The sequence below is a fragment of the Somniosus microcephalus genome, chromosome 11 (assembly GCF_052327205.1).
Source record: "Somniosus microcephalus isolate GS21.2 chromosome 11, FLI_Smic_1.0, whole genome shotgun sequence".
Classification (NCBI taxonomy): Eukaryota; Metazoa; Chordata; class Chondrichthyes; order Squaliformes; family Somniosidae; genus Somniosus; species Somniosus microcephalus.
This window is the reverse complement of record NC_140997.1, coordinates 229,314,529-229,340,801: the sequence shown is the minus strand read 5'-3', so window position 1 is coordinate 229,340,801 and position 26,273 is coordinate 229,314,529. Positions and strand designations below refer to the sequence as shown.

At 52.5% G+C, this 26,273-nt stretch overlaps 1 protein-coding gene across 1 annotated transcript in view; it reads left to right on the top strand.

The window, feature by feature from the left end:
• LOC147111318 (plexin-A1-like) overlaps positions 1–26,273 on the top strand; it is a 616,616-nt gene that overhangs the window by 245,299 nt on the left and 345,044 nt on the right. The window contains exons 4-5 of the mRNA XM_086002083.1: positions 10,656–10,796; positions 21,673–21,773. Coding sequence (XP_085858209.1) covers positions 10,656–10,796; positions 21,673–21,773 — 242 coding nt within the window. The remainder of the gene's footprint in view (positions 1–10,655; positions 10,797–21,672; positions 21,774–26,273) is intronic.

Below are 26,273 nucleotides of genomic sequence, written 5' to 3'. Positions count from 1 at the left end.
ACAATACCCCACCCTAACTGCCTGAAAGGGCGGTGGAAACAGATTCAATAGTTAACTTTCAAAAGGGAATTTTACATATAGTAGAGACGGAAATTTTTTTGCCGGGCTAAGGGGAAAAGAGCAGGGGAGTGGGACTAATTGGACAGCTCTTTCATAGAAAGATAGAAGATAGGAGCAGGAGGAGGCCATTCGGCCCCTCGAGCCTGTTCTGCCATTTAATGAGATCATGGCTGATCATCCAAATTCAGTACCCTGTCCCTGCTTTCTCCCCATATCCCTTGATCCCTTTAGCCTTAAGAAATATATCGAACTCCTTCTTGAATATATTTAATGAATTGGCCTCAACTGCCTTCTGTGGTAGAGAATTCCACAGGTTCACCACTCTCTGGGTGAAGAAATTCCTCCTCATCTCTGTCCTAAATGGCTTATCCTTAGAGCTAGCACAGGCACGATGGGCCAAATGGCCTCCTCCTGTGCTGTTGGGATTCTATGCTGACTGATGGAGAGCTGTTCTCTGGGGGACATTAGATTGTCTAGGTAGGTGTGGCTTGTTCCAACCAATCACCAACAGGTGCCTCATTCATCAGTGGAGTGCGGTTCAGACCAAAGAGATCTGGGAGGTGGCGGTGAGATTTCCCTTCTCTTATCAACTCCCACCCCCCACTCCCAGGAAAGCCTTGCCTACCAACTTAGTAGACGCATTCTCGTCCCTTGAGTCAGAAGGTTGTGGCTTCCAACCTCACTCCAGAGACTTGAGCACATAATCCAGGCTGACACTCCCAGTGCAGTACTGAGGGAGCACTGCACCATCGGAGGGGCAGTACTGAGGGAGCGCTGCACCGTCGGAGGGGCAGTACTGAGGGAGCGCTGCACCGTCGGAGGGGCAGTACTGAGGGAGCGCTGCACCGTCGGAGGGGCAGTGCTGAGGGAGCGCTGCACCGTCGGAGGGGCAGTGCTGAGGGAGCGCTGCACCGTCGGAGGTGCCGTCTTCCAGGTGAGACGTTAAAAGATGAGGCCTCATCTGCTTACCCAGGTGGGCGTAAAAGATCCCACGGCATTATTCGAAGGACAGGGCAGTTTGCCCGGTGTCCTGGCCAACGTTCGTGCTTCAATCAGCACCACGAAAAACAGATTAGCTGGTGATTTATTTCATTGCTCTTTGTGGGATCTTGCTGTGTGCAAATTGGCTGCTGCGTTGGCCCACATAACAACAGTGACTGCACTTCTGAAGTAAATCACTCTATCAGATGTCAAGCCGTGGCTCAGTGGGTACCACCCTTGCCTCTGAGGTCAGAAGGTTGTGGGTTCAAGTCCCACCCCAGAGACTTGAGCACAAAATCTCAGCTGATGCTCCAGTGCAGTGCTGAAGGAGTGCAGCCCTGTTGAGGTGCTATCTTTCAGATGAGATGTTAAACCAAGGCCCTGTCTGCCCTTCAGGTGGACGTAAAAGATCCCACGCCACTATTTCGAAGAAGAGCAGGGGAGTTCTCCCTGGTGTCCTGGCCAATATTTATATTAGGAACCAAGCGATATGGGAATAGGGCAAGAAGGTGGATGTTGAGGTAGAAGATCAGCCATGATCTTATTGAATGGCGGAGCAGGCTCGAGGGGCCGAATGGCCTCCTCCTGCGCCTGTTTCTTATGTTCTTATCAGTGCAAGTTCTTTCTTTCCTTGAACATTGACGGATCATTGATTAATGTTAAAAATACAGTACTCACTTGACCAGATTTTTCTTTGTAATTTGTCAAAATTTATGAAGAGAATAACTCATTGCCATCCCATGTCTTTGGGTTGCCCTGCGCTATTCCCCAGGGGAAGTCCTGTGCTCACAGATCTCTCCAATATTGTTCTCTATTTGACCACTAGGGCTCAAGCTATTGTCGTGACCCATGGCCACCCCCTGATCCTCTTGGGTCACGCCAACCCAGACAGAGGGTCAAATGTTTCCACTCTGTATCCCTCAGTTACTCACTGGGCAGTGCGCACGCCTGCTGAGCCACTGGGGTAGCTCCCCATCAAGAAATCCCGGTCACAAAAACATACGGTCTACCAATCCTCTGCGCAGTGTGTTCCAATCCCCACACTTGACCATTGCCGCGTCCTGTGTAACTGAGCAGTTGCTGTGGTCAGTCTCTTCCGAGGTAGGAGCTGTCTGTTCAAAACAACCGCCCAAAAGCTTAGTTGAGGAAGGAATGTTTAAACAAGGCGGCGGGGGGGGCGGTGAGGGAGAAGAATCTGAAACAGGCACAGTTGGAGAATGCACAGGCACTGGGCTGTTTGCCCAAAGAGGAACACGGAGATGAAGCAGAAGATCTTCCCTGGTTTGCAGCTGACATTCAAAGGCATTCCTTAGTGGTTGGGTTATGGTTGCTTTGTTGAACAGCTGCCTGCTTCGTAAGACAAGGAATCAAGTGCGTCTCGTGCCCTCTGTGTGCCTTTTCATCTCCTGACGACTTGTGCCATTCCTCCGTGGGCCATTCTTTGGGCACGAGAGGCGGGGCGGGGGGGTGGTTGGAGGAAGCCCCTTGCGACGCTTCAATGCGGGTAGGGGGGCGGACCAAAATTTCCATTCTCCCGACCACATCTACGGTTTGGATTGACTCCCAGATGCTTGTCTTACAGAAATCACCCAAAGAAAAGGGAGGTTAGATTTATGAGTGATTGTGTTATAGTTGAGGATTGGGGAGGGAATATAATTCTGTTTGGACTCTGAAATGATTAACGCCATGATATATGCACGTGTGAGATTAACTTGTAAATCTTCTGCCTCATTCGCCTCCTCTTGCACCCTCTCAAATTTTTTCTCTCTTAATTTGTTTGAAGTTGTTCAGCACAAAATCCAGGCTGACGATCCCAGAGCAATGCCAAGGGAGCGCTGCACTGTCGGGGGTGCCGTCTTTCGGATGAGACATCTGCCCCCTCGGGTGGATGTAAAAGATCCTACGACCATGAATAGAAGAAGAGCAGGGGAGTTCTGGACCAATATTTATCCCTCAACCAACATCACTTTAAAAAAAAAGTTTATTTGAGCGTTATCACATTGTTGTTTGTGGGATCTTGCTGTGCGAAAATTGGCAGCCGCGTTACCTACATTACAACAGCGACTACACTTCAAAAAGTACTTTTGTGCAGTAACAAAGTACAAATGTGAAGTTATCCACTTTTGGTCGGAAAAATAGAAAAGCAGAGTATTTTTTAAATGGTGAGAGATTGGGAAATGTTGGTGTTCAGAGGGACCTGGGTGTCCTTGTACACGAATCACTGAAAGTTAACATGCAGGTACAGCAAGCAATTAGGAAAGCAAATGGTATGTTGGCCTTTATTACAAGAGGATTTGAGTATAAGAGTAAAGACGTCTTACTGCAATTATATAGGGCCCTGGTGAGACCACACCTGGAGTATTGTGTACAGTTTTGGTCATCTTACGGAAGGACATACTTGCCGTAGAGGGAGTGCAACGAAGGTTCACCAGACTGGTTCCTGGGATGGGGGGATTGTCCTATGAGGAGAAATTTCTTCACCCAGAGGGCGGTGAATCTTTGGAATTCTCTACCCCAGAGGGCTGTGGAGGCTCAGTCATTGAGTATATTCAAGACAGAGATCGATAAATTTTTGAATATTAAGGGAATCAAGGGATATGGGGATAGTGCAGGAAAGTGGAAATGAGGTCGATGATCAGCCATGATCTTATTGAATGGCGGAGCAGGCTCGAAGGGACAAATGGCCGACTCCTGCTCCTATTTCTTATGTTCTCAAAGCTAGTATCTGTAATGGTGACCATGAAACTATCGGATTGTCGTAAAAACCCATCTGGTTCATAATGTCCTTTAGGGAAGGAAATCGCCCTTACCCGGTCTGGTCTATGGTACTCCAGACCCACAGCAATGTGGTTGATTGCCCTCTGAAATGGCCCAGCAAGCCACTCAGTTGTAACAAACTGCTCCGAAACGGACTGCGGCAGTTCAAGAAGGCGGCTCACCACGGCCTTCTCGAGCAATTAGGGATGGGCAATAAATGCCGGCCTTGCCAATGATGCCCACATCCCATAAACAAAACAAAAAAAAATGTTCTTATACCTCATTGGCTGTTAAGCGCTTTGGGGCGTGCTGAGGTCATGAAAGGAGCTATAGAAATTCAAGTTCTTTCCTTATCTGTTTTAGACTGGAGAGGGAAGATGTCCTGGAGGAGTCGAGGATAGAATCTATATGGCTCGAGTTAAGAAATAATAGAGGTGCCATTACACTAAATGTATTCTAAATAGTGGGAAAGATATGGAGGAGCAAATTTGCAGAGAAATTACAGAGAGGTGCAAGAACTATAGAGTAGTGATAATGGGGGACTTCAACTATCCGAATATAGACTGGGGTTGTAATAGTGTTAAGGGCAGAGAGGGGGAAGAATTTCTGAAGCGTGTTCAGGAGAACTTTCTTGATCAGTATGTTTCCGGCCCGACGAGGGAGGAGGCATTGCTGGATCTGGTTCTGGGGAATGAGGTGGGTCAAGTGGAGCAAGTGTCAGTAGGTGAACATTTAGGGAACAGTGATCATAGTGTCATAAGGTTTAGATTAGCTATGGAAAAGGACAGGGAGCAATCTAGAGTAAGAATGTTTAACTGGGGGAAGGCCAATTTCAGTGGGATGAGAACGGATCTGGCCCGGGTAAACTGGAGTCAAAGATTGGCAGGCAAAACTATAATGTCTTTAAAGAGGAACTAGTTCGGGTACAGTCGAGCTACAATCCCACGAGGGGGAAAGGTAGGGCAACTACAGTCAGGGCTCCCTGGGTGACGAAACAGATAGAGAATGTGATGAAGCAGAAAAAGTGTGTGTATGACAGATGTCAGGTTGCAAAGACATCTGAGAATCAGGCTTTATATAGAAAGGTCAGAGGAGAAGTGAAAAAGAAAATAAGAGGGGCAAAGAGAGGGTATGAGAATGGAATGGCAACCAACATAAAAGGTAATCCAAAAGTCTTCTATAGGCATATAAATAGCAAAAGGGTAGTAAGAGGAGGGGTGGGGCTGATTAGGGACCAAAAAGGAGACCTACGCATGGAGGCAGAGGGTATGACTGAGGTACTAAATGAGTACTTTGCATCTGTCTTCACCAAGGAAGAGGATGCTGCCACAGACATAGTGAAGGAGGAGGTAGTGGAGATAATTGATAGCATGAAAATTGATAAAGAGGAGGTATTAGAACGACTGGCTGTACTTAAAGTAGATAAATCACCAGGAGCAGATGGGATGCATCCTAGGATGCTGAGGAAATTGAGGAAGGATATCGCGGAGGTACTGGCCATAATCGTCCAATCCTCCATAGATACAGGGGTGGTGCCAGAGGACTGGAGAATTGCAAATGTTACACCCTTGTTCAAAAAATGGTGTAAAGATAAACCCAGCAACTACAGGCCAGTTAGTTTAACCTCGGTAGTGGGAAAGCTTTTAGAAACAGTAATCAGGGACAAAATTAACAGTCACTTGGACAAGTGTGGATTAATTAAGGAAAGCCAGCATGGATTTGTTAAAGGCAAATCATGTTTAACCAACTTGATCGAGTTTTTCGCTGAGGTAACAGAGGGTTGATGAGAGTAACGTGGTTGATGTGGTGTACATGGATTTCCAAAAGGTGTTCGACAAAGTGCCACATAATAGGCTTACGAGCAAAGTTGAAGCCCATGGAATAAAAGGGACAGTGGGAGCATGGATATGAAATTGGCTAAGTGACAGGATACAGAGAGTAGTGGTGAACGGTTGTTTTTCGGACTGGAGGAAGGTATACAGTGGTGTTCCCCAGGGGTCGGTTCTAGGACCACTGCTTTCCTTGATACATATTAATGGCTTTGACGTGGGTGTACAGGGCACAATTTCAAAATTTGCAGATGACACAAAACTTGGAAGTATAGTGAACAGTGAGGAGGATAGTGATAGACTTCAAGAGGACACGGACAGGCTGGTGAAATGGGCGGACACGTGGCAGATGAAATTTAATGCAGAAAAGTGAGAATTGATACATTTTGGTAGAAAGAATGAGGAGAGGACATATAAACTAAAGGGTACAATCCTAAAGTGGGTGCATGAACAGGGAGACCTGGGGGTGTATGTGCACAAATCGTTGAAGGTGGCAGGGCAGGTTGAGAAAGCAGTTAAAAAAAGGTTTATGGGATCCTGGGCTTCATAAATAGAGGTATAGAGTACAAAAGTGTGGAAATTATGATGAACCTGTATAAAACACTGGTTCGGCCCCAACTGGAGTATTGTGTCCAATTCTGGGCACCACACTTTAGGAAGGATGTGAAGGCTTTAGAGAGGGTGCAGAAATTTTTTTACGAGAATGATTTCAGGGATGAGGGACTTCAGTTATGTGGATAGACTGGAGAAGCTGGGGTTGTTCTCCTCAGAGCAGAGAAGGTTGAGAGGAGATTTGATAGAGGTGTTCAAAATCATGGGGGGTCTAGACAGAGTAGGTAGAGAGAAACTGTTCCCATTGGCGGAAGGGTCGAGAACCAGAGGTCACAGATTTTTTACGCAGCGAGTGGTGAGGATCTGGAATGCACTGCCTGAAAGGGTGGTGGAGGCAGACTCAATCTTATCTTTCAAAAGGGAGTTGGATAAGTAACTGAAACATAGAAACACAGAAAAATAGGAGCAGGAGTAGGCCATTCGGCCCTTCGAGCCTGCTCCGCCATTCAATGTGATCATGGCTGATCCTCTATCTCAATAACATATTCCCGCTCTCTCCCCATACCCCTTGATGCCTTCTGCGTCTAGAAGGAAAAAAAATTGCAGGGCTACGGGGAAAGGGCAGGGGAGTGAGAGTAGCTGAGAGTTGGTACGGGCTCGAAGGGCCGAATGGCCGCCTTCCGTGCTGTAACCATACAATGATTCTAGGTATTGGTTGAGGGCTGAAGGGAATAACCAAAGCCCAGCCTAATCCATCGTCACAGTTACTGCAGCAATTAGGCTTTTTTTAATTGGTCGTTGTAGACACTTCAAATATTTTTCTCCGCTGAACTGCTGCAAGACGCAAAGAGTTAATTGGGAGATGTGTCAGTGTCTGGTCCTCATAGATAAGTCAACAGCTTTGAAGTATGGCTGTGCGCTAACCTGCTGGAGGTGATACTGGCAGGCACAGCTAGCTAATCAATCTCCTCAGATAAAACTTGAAAGTAATACTGCATGTTCTGTCCAAAGGACAGGAAAGGCTGCTGAATTTATTAACCATCTGGTTGGTAATAGGGAGAGATTCTTTCCCTGGTGTACTGGCATTTTGTACACTCTGCAATCATCGTTTTGTCCCCTCTGTGTCATTAATGCTTTGAGGGACCGTGAGTGAGTGTGCAAATCGGAGCAAACCGCGATACAGCAAAGGCCGTGGGCCCTGACAACATCCCGGCTGTCGTGCTGAAGACTTGTGCTCCAGAACTAGCCGCGCCTCTAGCCAAGCTGTTCCAGTACAGCTACAACACTGGCATCTACCCGACAATGTGGAAAACTGCCCAGGTATGTCCTGTCTACAAAAAGCAGGACAAATCCAATCCAACCAATTACCTCCCCATCAGTCGACACTCAATCATCAGCAAAGTGATGGAAGGTGTCGTTGACAGTACTATCAAGCGGCACTTACTCACCAATAACCTGCTCACCGATGCTCAGTTTGGGTTCCGCCAAGACCACTCAGCTCCAAACCTCATTGCAGCCTTGGTCCAAACATGGACAAAGGAGCTGAATTCCAGAGGAGAGGTGAGAGTGACTGCCCTTGACATCAAGGCAGCATTTGACCGAGTGTGGCATCAAGGAGCCCTAGTAAAACTGAAGTCAATGGGAATCGGGGGGGCTGGAGTCATACCTAGCACAAAGGAAGATGGTTGTGGCTGTTGAAGGCCAATCAGCTCAGCCCCACGACATCGCTACAAAAGTTCCTCAGGGCAGTGTCCTAGGCCCAACCATCTTCAGCAATAGAGCATCTAACCACAGTCCCATGATAATCAACAGCATTACCATCGCCCCAGTCCCCCAACATCAACATTCTGGGGGGTCACCATTGACTGGACCAGCCACATAAATACTGTGCCAACAAGAGCAGGTCAGAGGCTGGGTATTCTGCGGCGAGTGTCTCACCTCCTGACTCCTCAAAGCCTTTCCACCATCTACAGGCTGCAAGTCAGGATTGTGATGGAATATTCTCCGCTTGCCTGGTTGAGTACAGCTCGACACCATCCAGGACAAAGCAGCCCGCTTAATTGGCACCCACCCGCCACCTTAAACATTCACTCCCTCCACTACCGGCGCACCGTGGCTGCAGTGTGTACCATCTACAAGATGCACTGCAGCAACTCGCCATGGCTTCTTCGGCAGCACCTCCCAAACCCGCGACCTCTTCCACCTAGAAGGACAAGGGCAGCAGGCGCATGGAAACACCACCACCTCCAAATTCCCATCCAAGTTGCACACCATCCTGACTTGGAAATATATCGGCGGATCTATCATCGTCGCTGGGTCAAAATCCTGGAATTCCCTCCCTTACAGCACTTTGGGAGCATCTTCACCACAAGGACTGCAGTGGTTCACCACCACCTTCTCGAGGGCAATTAGGGATGGGCAATAAATGCTGGCCTTGCCAGCGATGCCCACATCCCAGGAACGAATGGAAAAAAAGGTATGGATGAGGGTTTCAGCAGCAGATGAGCTGAGGCAGGGACAAAGTCAGCTGATGTTACGGAGGCGGTCTTGGTGATGGCGTGGATATGTGGTCGGAAGCTCATGTCGGGGTCAGATTGGACCCCAAGGTTGCGAACGGTCTGGTTCAGCCTCAGACAGTTGCCAGGGAGAGGGATGGAGTCGGTGGCGAGGGAGCGGAGGACTCTCCTCACTTCCCAGAAGCCAGGAGAATCGAGGCGGCGGGGAACTCGGAGGGAAGAGGAGGAATCTTTCACTTCTGGTCGGGAGCCAGCTCGATTCGCTGAGGAGCGAGGCGATGACAGATAACTGCTGGAGATCTTATTTCCTTTTGCCGATTCATTAAAAAAAAAATTCAAACTCTTCACCTCCCCGCTCGATGCAATTGGTGAGCGCTGGAGGTGGCTCAGGATGCTTTGCCCGTAATTAAAGACTGGTGTTTGTTTTCCTAAAGACCCAAAAATAATGGGAGGTGTGATGGTGTCGCCCGGCTCCCAGAAGCTGCTATTTAATTAATCGCTCCCAATTGTTGAGCAAGTTGCATATATTTACACTTCAATGTGCCCGAGATTAAAATTACAGAAGACTTTCTCCGCAGAGTCTTTGGGGAGTCCCAACAAAAACTGTGTCGCAGTGAGGGAGAACTGGAGAGACGATGCTTCTAATGAGGGCATTGTATTAATGAGAAGTTGGTTGTGAGGGGCTGGCTCACAGTTGGATTACGTGCAGAAGGAGAAAGGAAGCAGAATTTCGCAAGATATTAATGACTCTGCTTTGGGGACTGAATATCCACAACATAGTACAGTCGTGTAGTGAACATAAGAACATAAGGAATAGGAGCAGGAATAGGCCACTTGGCCCCTCGAGCCTGCTCCGCCATTCAATAAGATCACGGTTGATCTTGGGCTCAAAGCCACTTCCCCGCCCGCTCCCCATAACCCTTCACTCCCTTATCTTGCAAACATCTGTTTATCTCCACCTTAAGTATTTAATGACCCAGCCTCCACAGCTCTCTGGGGCAGAGAATTCCACAGATTTACGACCCTCTGAGAGAAGAAATTCCTCCTCATCTCAGTCCTAAACGGCCGACCCCTCAGGCGAATCATCAGCAACAGCTGCCGTCTGAAAATATGTGGGGACCAGAGGTTCCGATCTGAAATTGTTGAACTACGTGTTGAGGTTGTAAAGTTGTTTTTTATTTCCGATTTGCTTTTTGGTTTGTGTTGTGGTGGACACAGAGATTGGCTGTCGGTACGGGGGTGCTCTGTGCCGCCTGATGATTGTATTTGAGATTAGCGGGGATTAAATTACTGCCAATTGCAACTCGGGGTAATAATGTCAGTTCAGTCGAAAAATTGAATCCAAGTATCGTTCTGTGGTCGACTGGCAGTCTAGTGAATAAATGCCCTACTCCTTATTCCATTAGCCCTCAAACCTGTCACGTTCAACCTAGCAATAAAGACTCAAAAATTGACTTAATGATTATAAGTAGATATTTTAATTCAATCGGAACTAGCTGGAGAATGGCCTTCTGATGAAGGGTCTTCGACCCGAAACGTTAACTCTGTTTCTCTCCCCGCGGATGTTGCCTGGCCTGCTGAGATTTTCCAGCGTTTTCTGTTGTTATTTTGGAGAGTGTAGATACGGGTGATTCCCTTTCAAACCCGTCTTCCACTATTTGTTCCTCCCATTTTGATTTTAGTGGCACCATTTAGGCTTCAATTAACCCCTTCCTCCTCCTCCTCCTCCTCCATTCCCGTTGTTTTCAAGTCGGAACCCTCCGCACCGTCTCTAGCTCGAAGGCTTTGAACTTTTTCTGTGCGTGGTGCAACCTCATGCCGAAATGTTGAGTGTCAGTCGTGAAATATGATGAGTCGGGAGAGGGGTGGGTGCGGTATCTGTACGTGAGACTGTTCTTTACGGCCTAAAGCCTCCTAATCTATTTATGCTAATGACAGTTCTCTTGTGTTCGTCTTGCAGATTCTGGTTGATTCCATCACTCCAGGCCCGGGAGGTCCGATGCTGTACGAAAACGTGACCGTGGCCGAGGGGAGCCCCATACTCCGGGACCTGGTGTTCAGCCCCGACTACCAGTACATCTACGCCATGAGCGACAAGCGGGTAACTCAAACCACTTTCGCTATAACCGTTTGTTCAGCGGGTTTCGCTCGGCCGCTGTCCATTGCCACGGGATCCACTGAAGCCTCGTCGACGGCCTATTCGACCATGGGGGGAGTGGGGGGGGGATATCACAGCTGCGCATGCGCTTTGCACCGAATTGCGCTCAAAAAGCCGGGGACCTGGATTTTCCCCTCCTGAACCCAGGGTGGGCGACACTGACTTCAAGCAAATGTCTCGGCAGATTCTCGTTGGTACGGGCGAGGCTGCTGTTGGCAGCGCTGAATCTTCCTCAGGGTTGGGGTTTTGGAGGTGCCCAGGGCCTCTGCAACTGACTTAAGTGTCGCCCGGGGCAGATGTGGGCCCTTTGGTACCAGGTGCTGTGTTTCTAACCCGAGATCAGGTTCAACTAAAACTGACAATGAATGCTGTTATTCTATTGTGGCATTGAGAGAAATAGCACCTGAGGGCAAGGCAGTCGCTGAGGTACCAGTGGAATGGACGGAAACCCTGAGTATAAGGAATACCCAGGCGTGAGTTACTGGTTGGAATCTAATCGAGGGGTTTGGGGGGTTTAAATATAGAGAATAACAGATACCCAGGCGTGAGTTACTGGCTGGAATCTAATCGAGGGGTTCGGGTGGTTTATATATAGAATAACAGATACCCAGGAGTGAGTTACTGGCTGGAATCTAATCGAGGGGTTCGGGTGGTTTATATATAGAATAACAGATACCCAGGAGTGAGTTACTGGCTGGAATCTAATCGAGGGGTTTGGGTGGTTTAAATATAGAGAATAACAGATACCCAGGCGTGAGTTACAGGCTGGAATCTGATCGGGGGTGTTAAATATAGAGAATAACAGATACCCAGGAGTGAGTTACAGGCTGGAATCTAATCGGGGGGTTTAAATATAGAGAATAACAGATACCCGGGAGTGAGTTACTGGCTGGAATCTAATCGAGGGGCTCGGGGTGGTTTATATATAGAATAACAGATACCCAGGAGTGAGTTACAGGCTGGAATCTAATCGGGGGGTTTAAATATAGAGAATAACAGATACCCAGGAGTGAGTTACTGGCTGGAATCTAATCGGGGGGTTTAAATATAGCGAATAACAGATACCCGGGAGTGAGTTACTGGCTGGAATCTAATCGAGGGGTTTGGGTGGTTTAAATATTGAGAATAACAGATACCCAGGAGTGAGTTACTGGCTGGAATCTAATCGAGGGGTTTGGGTGGTTTAAATATTGAGAATAACAGATACCCAGGAGTGAGTTACTGTCTGGAATCTAATCGGGGGGTTCGGGTGGTTTAAATATTGAGAATAACAGATACCCGGGAGTGAGTTACGTGCTGGAATCTAATCGGGGGGTTTAAATATTGACAGTGGATGTGCAGGAAGTGAGTTAAATGCTGGAATCTAATGGAGGTGGTCTGTATATAAATTAGAACAGGTTCATGGGAGAGAGTTACAGCGGGATCTAATCGAGGGGTTCGCGCAGTTTATATAGAGAATAATGGATTTGTGGGAGTGAGTTATTGGCCTCTCTACCCGTACCTCGCTGAAGTGACCATTTCTCCTCTACTTCCTCTCCTGTTGGGTCAGACATCCTCACTGCTTGCTCCCTCGACCAGGGACCCTCCAGCCAGTTACCAGCCTCCATCCCCGCTCCGTCCCCCGGGGAGCCGCTAGGCAGACACGCCATCAAGTCTACAGTAGCTCTGATTATGAGGCTCTTTAACACGTCACAACCCAGAGATTGAGCCTGTAACCTCGGTGATGAAGTCTGGAGAGACACCTCTACCAGTAACCGCTACATAGAAACATAGAAGATAGGAGCAGGAATAGGCCATTCGGCCCCTCGAGCCTGCTCCGCCATTTAATGAGATCATGGCTGATCATCCAAATTCAGTACCCTGTCCCTGCCTTCTCTCCATATCCCTTGATCCCTTTAGCCTTAAGAAATATATCTAACTCCTTCTTGAATATAGTTAATAAGTTGGCCTCAACTGCCTTCTGTGGTATAGAATTCCACAGGTTCACCACTCTCTGGGTGAAGAAATTCCTCCTCATCTCAGTCCTAAATGGCTTACCCCTTATCCTTAGACTGTGACCCCTGGTTCTGGACTCCCCCGCCAACGGGAACAGCCTTCCTGCATCTAGCCTGTCTAGTCCTATTAGAATTTTATAAGTTTAAATGAGATCCCCTCTCATTCTTCTAAACTCTAGCGAATATAAGCCCAATCGATCCAATCTCTCCTCATATGTCATTCCTGCCATCCCAGGTATCAGTCTGGTGAATCTTCGCTGCACTCCCTCCATGGCAAGAACATCCTTCTTCAGATAATAACTAGACCCAGGTCACGTCGGGAATCACACACGATGATTTGACGTAACCCAGCGAAGGTTTAAAATTAAAACTGTGTACCTGTTTACAATTCTCAATTGTTCAAATCCCTCCACGGCCTCTGAAATCTCCTCCAGCCCTATAAACCACCCCCCCCCCCCCCCCGAGATCTCTGCGTTCCTCCAATTCTGACCTCTTGCGCCTCCCCTGATTTTCATTGCTCCACCATTGGCGGCCGTGCCTTCAGCTGCCTGGGCCCTAAGCTCTGGAATTCCCTCCCTAAACCTCTCCATATCTCCGCCTCTCTCTCCTCCTTAAAACCTGCCTCTTTGACCAAGCTTTTTGATCATCTGTCCTAAATCTCCCCATACGTGGCTCGGTCTCGGATTTTTAGTCTGATGACGCTCCCGTGAAGTGCCCCGGGGCCGTTTTACTGGGTTAAATGCGTTGCATAAATGCAGGTTGTTTACTGAAGAACAGTTTGCAGTTTGATCGCTCTGAAGTGACAGCAGCCAGTGCACATTACAGAGCATCCTTCTTTGAAACAAGCTCTCTTCACGCTCTGATATATTGCTTCTGCAGACCCTCCGCTGCTTAAGAATGAAGCTCTGCTCGAACGTACTGCGCGCAGTGAGCAGACAGCAGCGTTTTGTTGGCTTATTAAACTGTCTGGCTGCCCATTTTATATCAAAATAAAAGATTTGATTAGCGCCCGAGATATTTTGTTGTGTTTTTTCAATGTTTTTTTTTTACAAGTACAATAAACCTTTCCCCGCACCCCCCACGCCTGCGGATCGAGAGTAGGAGGACAGCTTGCTTGCCAACTCGAGTACTGTTCCCAGCGCTCTGACACTGAACATCTGTCTGTTGAAGCCGCTACCTGTTTAAGTGCCCCTGATTTAAGAGCTTGATTGATGAAGGTATCCGCAGCACAGAGGTAGTCAGCAGGATAGCAAGCTGGCTCCGATGCTGACCTGCTGTGTTCCGGCCAAACGTGACAGGCAACTTAGCCACTTAGCTCCTGGGAGAGGAGGGAGTGGGGTGGCGGGGGGGAGACAGGGGGAAGGGACCTGTTCTGATGGACCGATAAGGGTGATGTTGGATCGCACGAGGGTCACCAGACGGGAGTCGGTGGCAACGTTCCCGCTGAGCTAGCGCGGCCGCGCAGCAGTCTGTGGGGGGAGGGAGGAGGGTCCTGCGCAGGCTGCTTGCTGGAAGAAACCGCGCATGCGCGATAATTTGAACGGGCCGCGCAGCCAGTTAAAGGGGCCACGCGCGGGGGGGGAATATTTGGAGAGAACATTGTTCAGTGGCCCGGAGTTTCCGCTCAGTTGCGCTGGTTTTTTTTTTTCTCCCCCCGGCGCAATTTGCCCGAAATCGGCCAAGCCAGCGCAAATAGATCGCGGAATTTCAAACGTGAGTCACGTCCAGCGCAAATCGAGTTTCCGCGATCTTTTTGCGCTGGTTTAAGAAACTCCGCGCTACAAGCTGGCCCTGCCCCCAGACCGAATTAATCACCGTGGCGAGTTTCCGCTAATTGGGCTCAATTGGGGGCCTCCAAGGAGACTCTTAAAATAAAACTGGTTCTTTTGGGCGCAAGGACACTAATGGGCACGTTTTAAAAGCTTTTGAATATAATTTTTTTTTTAATTACTAGGAAGCTAACTACTATACACCAATGTAACTAGAAATGGTTCTGTATATTTTTTGTAAAAAGTCATTCTCAGTTTATATCGAATCTGGTTCCTCACAGGTGGTGGATTGACACTCGGATTAAAAATGCTTATTTTTGTGATAAACCCATTTTCAGCTGTGTCACTTGAACTTCACCCTGTTACTGCCCTTAAACAAACCAAGGAATATCTTTTTAAAGCTTAAAAACAAGTTGCGTTCTAAAACGATTGCGCTGGTTCACGGCAGATTTTGTGTTCGCCGATTGAGTTTGAGCGGAAACCCGAGGAGGAAACAGATACTTGTTCAAAACGGGCGCAGGCAGGATCGTCCGATTGCCCCCGAAGCGGGAAGCTCTACCCCAACAAGCGCCCCCCACCCCCCAACTTTTAGGGCTCACTGACATAAGAAATGTAATGGGGCCCGAGCAAGAAGCTCAACATGAGAAAAAGGAACCTTGCTAACAAAATTATAACACGCAAGGCGTTCTTGCTATACCGCGTGGTCCCCACCGGTCAAGGGAAGGCATCGGGTGTGACGTAAGAAAACTACGAGGCACTTGGTCTAAGCATTAAACAAAGCTTTAATCAACTGTTTTACAACATGGAGGTCTAGTTGTGTCCTTCACTAGTTCCTGTTAAGAATGTCCTGCGCAAGCTGGGCCCGTGCCCGAGTATTTATACTCTCCCTGGACAGCGCCACCCGCAGACTGCTCAGTATTATTTCATAAGTCTTTCTTTCATGAATGACTGATTCATGTCAGGGTGTACCGGCAGATGGCTCGTGTTCCCTCTTTAAGGTCACTCCCGTGGGCAGGGAGGATACAAGAGCGGGATTCCTGCGGGATTGGGAGGCAACGGACGAGGGCGTTTTTTTTTTGTATACCTGCTTGTTCGACGAGGCTCCCGGGCAACGTTCCCCTCTCCAGTTCTTTCTCGGGCTGCGCGGCCCCTTTAAATTTCCGCGCATGCGCGTTTAAAAAAATGTATTTCAAAAGCCGGTGACCGGATTGCGCGGGACCTCCAGACCGCTGCGCGGCCGTGCAGCTTAACGGGGAACATTGGCCCCAGGACAAAGGCAGCGTCACGCCCGTTGATTTAATCCTGCGGTCCCGCTCTTGAGTTTGACTGATGGTGTGTCTCCTTCTTAGGCAGTCCCTCGGAACCGAGGAGGACCTGGTGGTGTGTGTACAATGCAATTTGTAGATAATGCATTTGGGTTTAAAAAAAAAATAATTACAAAAAACATCTTGCTTTCTTCTTTGTTTAAAAAAAAATATATATTCTATTTCAAAAAGTGCCGTCTTTTATGAAAGTGCTCCTTGTCAGAATGTCGGGCCTGATTGGGAGTCTATCTGTCAGCCCATTGTTTGTCATTTGTTGTGGCTTTGTAAGATGCTTAATTGAAATCAGAGAGCTTTTTCATTCACTTTAATGTGGAATTAATGTGAGAGAATCGCCTATTCTGTCTCTTTCCTCCATGAAGCAGCTATTATTCCTCTTAAAAGGGTCTTGCCCGTAATAATGTTCCATGGTCCCACAATCACTGCAGGAAATGGTTTCTTAACAGCACTGTGACAGGTAGAATGCAAAAAAAATAAAAAGAGGTTTCTTTCCTCCTTTCCTCTCCCTCGCTCGGTTACAGTTTCCACCGATCGGCCTCCGGTACCTCGAGCGATTGGCCATCACCGTGCGTTGGGTCTCGCAGCAGCTCTCGGTAGGAAGTTCAACCGCGGGGAGCATCACAGCCCAGGCTGATCCCGTGCTCGCCCAGCAGCCTCACTTCCAGCAAAGGTCACTGGGTAGCGATCGGGAGCGCAACCCGCACTGATTTCCCGTCACCCCTCTCCCACTAACCCCCAAAACTCCAAACAATTAGGAAGGCAAGTGGCCTTTATTGCAAGGGGGTTGGAGTATAAGAGTAAGGAAGTCTTGCTACAATTGTACAGGGCTTTGGTGAGACCACACCTGGAGTACTGGGCACAGTTCTGGTCTCCTTATCTAAGGAAGGATATGCTTGCCTTCGAGGTGGTGCAATGGAGGTTCACTTGACTGATACCTGGGATGAGAGGGTTGACCACCCTTCTAAACTCGGAGTATAAGCCTGCAGCATGCTCTCAATTGAGCTCGTCAAGCCCTAGCCCTGGGATGAGAGGGTTGTCCTATGTGAGAGATTGTGTAGATTGGGCCGATACTCTCTGGAGTTTAGAAGAATGAAAGGTGATCTCATTGAAACATACAAGATTCTGAGGGGGATTGACCGGGTAGATGCTGAGAGGTTGTTTCCCCTGGCTGGAGAGTCTAGAACTAGGGGTCATAGTCTCAGGATAAGGGGTCGGCCATTTAAGACCGAGATGAGGAGAAATTTCTTCACTCAGAAGGTTGTGAATCTTTGGAATTCTCTACCCCAGAGGGCTGTGGAGGCTCAGTCGTTGAGTATATTCAAGGCTGAGAGCGATAGATTTTTGGAATCTAGGGATATGGGGATCGGGCGGGAACATGGAGTTGAGGTCAAAGATCAGCCATGATCTTATTGAATGGCGGAGCAGGCTTGAGGGGCCGTACGGCCTGCTCCTAATTGTTATGTTCTTAAACCCAGGGACACTGCACGTATGAACTAAGAACAAGGATAGGACTTGTGACACCAGTCAAATGCTTTGCTCTGATCCCTTCACTGAGTGAGCAGGCCATCGTCAGCCAAACACCTGGGGCAGCAAAGCCATAACTGCCAGTTGGCTTTTGGAAGCGGACAGAAAGACTCTGGTTTCTCTCCCGGCCCCAGCTGGTGCGGGCTTGGCTCCGGTCGCCTGTCTGTTTGCCCACCGCAATGCGTGTGGCAGTGGTGGAGCTCGAGGACAGAGAGGCATCTGACAGTTCAGAGTCGGTGCCAGCTTTGTGCTGCCAGCCAATGGTTTGGCCCAAGTCGCTGTCAACAAACCCTTCTTGTGCCAGTAATTGGCTCAACCACAAGCTAATCGCCCATTCAAACGCAAGGCAGACTTAGAGAGGTTACTTGTTGAGGTTGCTCAGTTACTTGTGTGGGACGTGGAACCCTGAATAATAGAACAGCTGGACTCAACAACAGCAAGGGCTATTTTGAAGGGACCTTCCATGCTCATCAAGGGTGAGGGATGTTGGTTCTGAGATATTCCATTTCCATATCTATTAAGTATATCAGGGTTGGATGCAGAGTCCAGCTCCCAATGCTTTGGCCTGGACCATATGGTACCAGGTATGAAAGACTTGTGTTGTGTGCAGAGACTGGAGAAGCTGGGCTTGTTCTCCTCAGAGCAGAGAAGGTTAAAAGGAGATTTAAGAGAGGTGTTCAAAATCATGTGGGTTTTTGATATAGAGTAAATAAGGAGAAACTGTTCCCAGTGGCAGGAGGGTCAGTAACCAGAGGACACAGTTTTAAGGTGATTGGCAAAAGAACCAGAGGCAACAGGAGGAAACAATTTTTTCCACAGCGAGTTGTTGTGATCTGGAATGCACTGAAAGGGCGGTGGAAGCAGATTCAATAGTAACTTTCAAAAGGGAATTGGATAAATACTTGAAGGGAAAACATTTGCAGGGCTATGGGGAAAGAGCAGGGGGAGTGGGACTAATTGGAGAGCTCTTTCAAAGAGCCGGCACAGGCACGATGGGCCGAATGGTCTCCTTCTGTGCTGTATCATTCTATGAGGTTTGAACCTCCTAAGAACATCCATTTCTGCCCCGGCATGACACTTTTTTGCACATTTCCCATCCTGTGACTCTCCCTTTGAGTGAGGTTGCCAATTAGGAGCACTGGGCCCAAATCTCCGAGCACTGGGCCCACATCTCCGAGCAACTGGGCCCACATCTCCGAGCAACTGGTCCCCAAATCTCCGAGCACTGGGCCCACATCTCCAAGCAACTGGGCCCACATCTCCGAGCAACTGGGCCCACATCTCCGAGCAACTGGGCCCACATCTCCGAGCACTGGGCCCAAATCTCCGAGCAACTGGGCCCACATCTCCGAGCACTGGGCCCACATCTCCGAGCAACTGGGCCCACATCTCCGAGCACTGGGCCCAAATCTCCGAGCACTGGGCCCACATCTCCGAGCAACTGGGCCCACATCTCCGAGCACTGGGCCCAAATCTCCGAGCACTGGGCCCACATCTCCGAGCACTGGGCCCACATCTCCGAGCACTGGGCCCAAATCTCCGAGCACTGGGCCCACATCTCCGAGCAACTGGGCCCACATCTCCGAGCACTGAGCCCACATCTCCGAGCAACTGGGCCCACATCTCCGAGCAACTGGGCCCACATCTCCGAGCACTGGGCCCACATCTCCGAGCAACTGGGCCCACATCTCCGAGCAACTGGGCCCACATCTCCGAGCACTGAGCCCACATCTCCGAGTAACTGGGCCCAAATCTCCGAGCACTGGGCCCACATCTCCGAGCAACTGGGCCCAAATCTCCGAGCAACTGGGCCCAAATCTCCGAGCAACTGGGCCCAAATCTCCGAGCAACTGGGCCCAAATCTCTGAGCGCTGGGCCCAAATCTCCGAGCACTGGGCCCACATCTCCGAGCACTGGGCCCACATCTCCGAGCACTGGGCCCACATCTCCGAGCACTGGGCCCACATCTCCGAGCAACTGGGCCCACATCTCCGAGCAACTGGGCCCACATCTCCGAGCAACTGGGCCCACATCTCCGAGCAACTGGGCCCACATCTCCGAGCAACTGGGCCCACATCTCCGAGCAACTGGGCCCACATCTCCGAGCAACTGGGCCCACATCTCCGAGCAACTGGGCCCACATCTCCGAGCAACTGGGCTGGTGCCGGCCCAGGCTCCCTTCAGGTAGGCCCGTATCACCCAGTGGATAGAGGAGACTCTGAGCTGGAGTTGAACCCGGGTCCCAGATTTGGAAAGTCAAGCAAATGAGGCTTTTCAACCTGTGTTGCAAGTGATGAATGGAGAGAGAGAGAGAATGCATTGTTGTGACCAGGAATTCAGGAGGGGGGCAGAGGTGGTGGGTGGGGGGAGGGTGTGTGCGCGTGCGCGTGTGTGCGTGTGCGTGTGTGTGTGAGCGCACAGGGTTTTCGGTCTGCATTCCCTTGAGTTATGAAACTGCCCAACAGTACAATTGTACTTTCTGTCCTTCAGAGCTGTTTGTGTCTGGAGGGCGCATTAGCCGGTTGTGTAACATGAGGGTACAGATGGCGGATTAACTTCCAAGTGTTGAATGAAGAGAATCACGCAACATTAAAGTGTGTTGGTGTGGTTTTTTTTCCTGCAGTGCACGGCTACCAAGACTCAACTGGGGGCCTTCAGCTCTAATTTAGTTTGGTGGCGTCCAGTCTTAGCGAGAGGCCTCCATCACCTCTGTTCCAAACCAAGTGTCATTGCTTTGGTTTCTCCCTCAGACTGGACCAATTGAACTTCAAAATGCTATCCTGGTGGGTAAGGGAGGGGAGGAATCGGTCCGGCTATCTGCTCCTGGTTTCTATCCAGTGACCGTCACCGCGCACCCCCGTTTTCCCCCCCACCGCCCTTCTATTGTTTGTGTTAACACCACCCCCTCCAAGTTCCCCTCCGAGTCACACACCATCCTGACTTGGAAATATATCGGTCGTTCCGTCATCGTGGCTGGATGAGAGGGCCGATATATCGTGGCTGCAGTGTGTACCATCTACAAGATGCACTGCAGCAACTCGCCAAGGCTTCTTCGGCAGCACCTCCCAAACCCACGACCTCTTCCACCTAGAAGGACAAGGGCAGCAGGCGCATGGGAACACCACCACCTCCAAGCTCCCCGCCAAGTCACACACCATCCTGACTTGGAAGTATATCGGCCGTTCCTTCATCGTCGCTGGGTCAAAATCCTGGAACTCCCTCCCTAACAGCGCTGTGGGAGCACCTTCACCACACGGACTGCAGCGGTTCACGAAGGTCCACCAGAAATTTTCCCTCTGAGTTGCGGGGCCACGCAGCAATGGGAAAGGTCCCGCGCGGGCCGCTCACCGGCTTCCCCGTTGTAAATACTGCGCAGGCGTGGAAATTTAAAGGGACCGCGCACTAAAAGAAATGGGCCGCGCTGAAGAAAGCGCAGCTCGCAGGGAACATTGCCCACCACCAACCTACTCAAGGGCAACGAAGGATGGACAATAAATGCCGGCTTTGCCAGTGCCGCTCGTACACCCGAGAATGAAAAAGAAATGCACCTAAACGCACCGGCGGATCTCCCTCGGTGGTCTTCTGGTATTTATGGTGTGTGTAACGGCAGCAAAGGTTAGGGTTTGGCTGTGTGATGCCCTCCTCGGTTGAATGGCCTCGCACCTAAAAAAAACATGGTCCCCTTGTGTGAAGTGTCGGCTTACTCACCGGGATCTATGGAACCACATTCCAGAGGGAGTCATTGCGTTTGGAAAAGGAAGGAGATGATTGTGGAGGGGAACAATAAATAATATGTCATTATGATGTACCTCGGGCGAAGCTTAAGACCGCATGGATTGTCTTAACCAGATGTTTTTGGTCTGGTAGGTTATTAAACTGATTGATTTTTGCATAGACAGACTCTCCTGCGGAAACTCAGCAAATAGGTTTGTGTATTGACTGCCGCGGTGGTCAATACAGGGATATGTAGCAAAGGTCACCTCATCCACCATTAGTGTCACTGGCGCCACATGGAGACTTGACAAGTGATGGGGGAATGGGGGTGGGGTGGGAGGGAAGGAGCGCTGCTCAACACCCTGCACCTGCTGAATGTGCAGGCCTTGGGCCGAGCTGCCCCATGGCTGGATGTCAGGGTGGCGGTGGTGGTGCTCTTTGACCTCGTGGCGGGTCAGTATTTTAGTTTAATGGTCGTTGTTTCCTGTTGGGACAGGTGATCCGGGTTCCAGTGGAGAGCTGCGAGCAGTACGAGAGCTGCGAAGTGTGCCTGGGCTCCCGCGATCCTCACTGCGGCTGGTGCGTTCTGCACAACGTGTAAGTAGACTTCTCGCTCCTTGGTACCAATGCGGTCATAGCTTATAAACTAAGCAAGAGTAGGAATAGGCTGGATGTTACATGGCTCTTTTCCCAGAGAGTGTGGGTGGGTGAGTGAGTGAGTGTGGGGACGGGGGTGTGGGTGATGGGTGGGAGGGTGGTGTGGGGGGGTGGGAGGGTGGTGTGGGGGGGTGGGAGGGGGTGTGTGAGTTGGGGTGGGAGGGGTGTGTGTGGGGGAGGGTGGGAGGGGCGTGTGTGGGGGAGGGGCGAGCGTGGGGGGGTGGGAGGGCGTGTGTGGGGGGGGTGGGAGGGGCGAGTGTGGGGGGGGTGGGGGGCGTGTGTGGGGGAGGGGCGCGAGGCATGTGTGGGGGGGTGGGAGGGGCAAGTGTGGGGGGGCGGGAGGGGTGTGTGGGGGGGTGGGAGGGGCGTGTGTGGGGGGTGGGAGGGGCGTGTGTGGGGGGGTGGGAGGGGCGTGTGTGGGGGGGTGGGGGGGCGTGTGTGGGGGGGTGGGGCGTGTGGGTGGGGGCGGGAAGGGCGTGTGTGGGGGGGTGGGGGGGCGAGTGTGGGGGGGTGGGGGGGGGGAGGTGGGGGGGGCGGGAGGGGCGGGAGGGGCGAGTGTGGGAGGGCGTGGGGGGCGTGGGTGGGGCAGGGTGGGAGGGGCATGTGTGGGGGAGGGGCGTGAGGCATGTGGGGAGGGGCGGGAGGGGCGTGTGTGGGGCAGGGCGGGAGGGCTGTGTGTGGGGGGGCGGGAGGGGCGTGTGTGGGGGGGTGGGAGGGGCGTGTGTGGGGGGGTGGGAGGGGCGTGTGTGGGGGGGTTGGGAGGGGCGAGTGTGGGGGGGTGGGAGGGGCGAGTGTGGGGGGGTTGGGAGGGGCGAGTGTGGGGGGTTGGGAGGGGCGAGTGTGGGGGGGTGGGAGGGGCGTGTGTGGGGGGGGTGGGAGGGGCGTGTGTGGAGGGGTGGGAGGGGCGTGTGTGGAGGGGTGGGAGGGGCGTGTGTGGGGGGGGGTGGGAGGGGCGTGTGTGGAGGGGTGGGAGGGGCGTGTGTGGGGGGGTGGGAGGGGCGTGGGTGGGGGGGTGGGGGGGGTGGGAGGGGCGAGTGTGGGGGGGCGGGGGGGCGTGGGTGGGGCAGGGTGGGAGGGGCATGTGTGGGGGAGGGGCGTGAGGGGCGTGTGGGGAGGGGCGGGAGGGGCGTGTGTGGGGCAGGGCGGGAGGGCTGTGTGTGGGGGGGCGGGAGGGGCGTGTGTGGGGGGGTGGGAGGGGCGTGTGTGGGGGGGTGGGAGGGGCGTGTGTGGAGGGGTGGGAGGGGCGTGTGTGGGGGGGGTGGGAGGGGCGTGTGTGGAGGGGTGGGAGGGGCGTGTGTGGGGGGGGTGGGAGGGGCGTGGGTGGGGGGGTGGGAGGGGCGAGTGTGGGGGGGTGGGAGGGGCGAGTGTGGGGGGGTTGGGAGGGGCGAGTGTGGGGTTGGGAGGGGCGAGTGGGGGGGTGGGAGGGGCGAGTGTGCGGGGGTTGGGAGGGGCGTGTGTGGGGGGAGGGTGGGAGGGGCGTGTGTGGAGGGGTGGGAGGGGCGAGTGTGGGGGGGGGTGGGGGGGGGCGAGTGTGGGGGGGTGGGAGGGGCGTGTGTGGGGGGATGGGAGGGGCGTGTGTGGGGGGGGTGGGAGGGGCGAGTGTGGGGGGGGTGGGAGGGGGCGTGTGGGGGGTGGGAGGGGCGTGTGTGGGGGGGTGGGAGGGGCGTGTGGGGGGGGTGGGAGGGGCGAGTGTGGGGGGGGTGGGAGGGGCGTGTGTGGGGGGGGTGGGAGGGGCGTGTGTGGGGGGGGTGGGAGGGGCGAGTGTGGGGGGGGTGGGAGGGGCGTGTGTGGGGGGGTGGGAGGGGCGTGTGTGGGGGGGTTGGGGAGGGGCGTGTGTGGGGGGGGTGGGAGGGGCGTGTGTGGGGGGGTGGGAGGGGCGAGTGTGGGGGGGTGGGAGGGGCGTGTGTGGGGGGATGGGAGGGGCGTGTGTGGGGGGAGGGGTGTGAGGGGGGGGATGTGTCAGGGAGTGGGAGGGGGGGTGTGAGTGGGGATGGGAGGGGCGTGTGTGGGGGAGGGGTGTGGGAGGGGGGGTGTGAGTGGGAGGGGGGGTGTGAGGGGGGGTGGGAGGGGCGAGTGTGGGGGAGGGGCGTGAGGTGGGGGGGTGGGAGGGGCGTGTGTGGGGGGGGTGGGAGGGGCGAGTGTGGGGGGGGGTGGGAGGGGCGTGTGTGGGGGAGGGGTGTGAGGGGGGGGGGATGTGTCAGGGAATGGGAGGGGGGGTGTGAGGGGGGGGGATGTGTCAGGGAGTGGGAGGGGGGGTGTGAGGGGGGGGGATGTGTCAGGGAGTGGGAGGGGGGGGTGTGAGTGGGGAGGGCTGCTAGGCTGGGTTAAGTGTGTGTGATCCACCTGTATTCCGCCCAGAGGGGACTGACCTGGGCCCAGCTCCCTCTCCACGTGTCCACACACAGTCGCCTTCTCTGAGCCAGATAATCACACAGCTACAATTTCCCTCCGGAAGCCCACTGCCATTTATTGCGATCGATGGTGTGTTGAAAAAGCCCAGTGCTGTTCAGAAATGGAAATGACATTAATCTTCTCATTCTTTTTTCTTTCTTTGCTGACCAAATAAAATGCAAAGTGTTAATGGGCACTTTTTTTTGTTGTAGAACAGCTTAATCAGGAGTATTGCCGCTGAATTCCTCCATTCTGCAATATATTACTGTGTTATGCCCAGTCTGCAACTTTCTGCATTTTATATTAAATTGTGCCAAAAATGGGAGGCAGATTGAATTAATTGCTGATTTTTTTTCTTTCACCCTGAAAGGTATCTTTTTTCCTCCTCGTGTTCCTAATCATCACCTCTCCCGAGGGGTTTCACAAGTGTCAGCTGCTTTCTGGTGCCTCTCTCTGTGGGCCGTTCTTCGTGTGGTGAAGGATTGGCCATTAAGCGTCAGCCGTGGCTCAGTGGTCACGCGCCCGCCTCTGAGTCAGTAGTTCGTGGCTTCGAGTCCCGCGCCAGTGACTTCAGCACTGACATTCCCAGGGCAGTACTGAGGGAGTGCTGCACTGTCAGAGGGTCAGGACTGAGGGAGTGCTGCACTGTCTGAGGGGCAGTACAGAGGGAGCGCTGCACTGTCGGAGGGGTAGTACTGAGGGAGTGCTGCACTGTCGGAGATTCAGTACTGAGGGAGGGTCGCACTGTCAGAGAGGCAGTACTGAGGGAGCGCCGCACTGTCGGAGGGGCGGTACTGAGGGAGTGCCGCACTGTCAGAGGGGGGCGGTACTGAGGGAGGGTCGCACTGTCGGAGGGGCGGTACTGAGGGAGGGTCGCACTGTTGGAGGGGCGGTACTGAGGGAGGGTCGCACTGTCAGAGGGGCAGTACTGAGGGAGCGCCGCACTGTCGGAGGGGCAGTACTGAGGGAGGGTCGCACTGTCAGAGAGGCAGTACTGAGGGAGCGCCGCACTGTCGGAGGGGCGGTACTGAGGGAGTGCCGCACTGTCGGAGGGGCGGGTACTGAGGGAGGGTCGCACTGTCGGAGGGGCGGTACTGAGGGAGGGTCGCACTGTCAGAGGGGCAGTACTGAGGGAGCGCCGCACTGTTGGAGGGGCGGGGTACTGAGGGAGGGTCGCACTGTCAGAGGGGCAGTACTGAGGGAGCGCCGCACTGTCGGAGGGGCAGTACTGAGGGAGTGCCGCACTGTCGGAGGGGCAGTTCTGAGGGAGCGCCGCACTGTCAGAGGGGCAGTACTGAGGGAGCGCCGCACTGTCGGAGGGGCAGTACTGAGGCAACGCCGCACTGTCGGTTTAAACCCAGGCCCTGTCTTGCAGTTCAGGGTGAAAGATCCCTGGGGGAACTATTCAAAGAGCAGGGGACATTCTCGCAGACCTGGCCAGCATTTATCCCTCAACTAACGCCCCCAGCAATAGATTATCTGATTAATGCATCTCACTGGTGTTTGTGGGAGCTTGCTGTGCCTAATAAGGGCGCCCCCCCCCACCCCCCAAGACATCGCTCATGCTGAAGAGCCCTTGTTTTTGAAGCCGTTTCTCAGAACCCATGTTTCAAAGACTGAAGATCGTCCTCTCTGCTGACCGGGAACCTTCGGTTGACTTTGAAGCCAACCTCATTGCTTTTGGTAATTTTTGAAACGTGTGATCCAATTTCAGAGCTTAAAAATTCAGAAAATTGGTCAGCTCTTGAGCCAACCAAACCTTATTCCTCCAAAGTTGCAGCCCGACTGCCTCCCAGTGGCAGCATCTCGCTGATTTCCACCAACAAGTCCAGTGTCCCGACCCCTCCCACCAGAGTCACCTGCTGAGGGGGGCTCAGTGGAGGCGGTGCCCATCAGGCAGGGCAGCGACATGTGCTACAAGGTCCCCCCCCCGCTGATCATCTACAGCCGGAAGGAGGGAACAGCTTGAGCCGGTCAGCTTGTCCCTCAGTGTGCGCGACCCGGCGCGCTGGCTGTAAACCCCCCGAGGGACCATGTTAATCTCGGTCA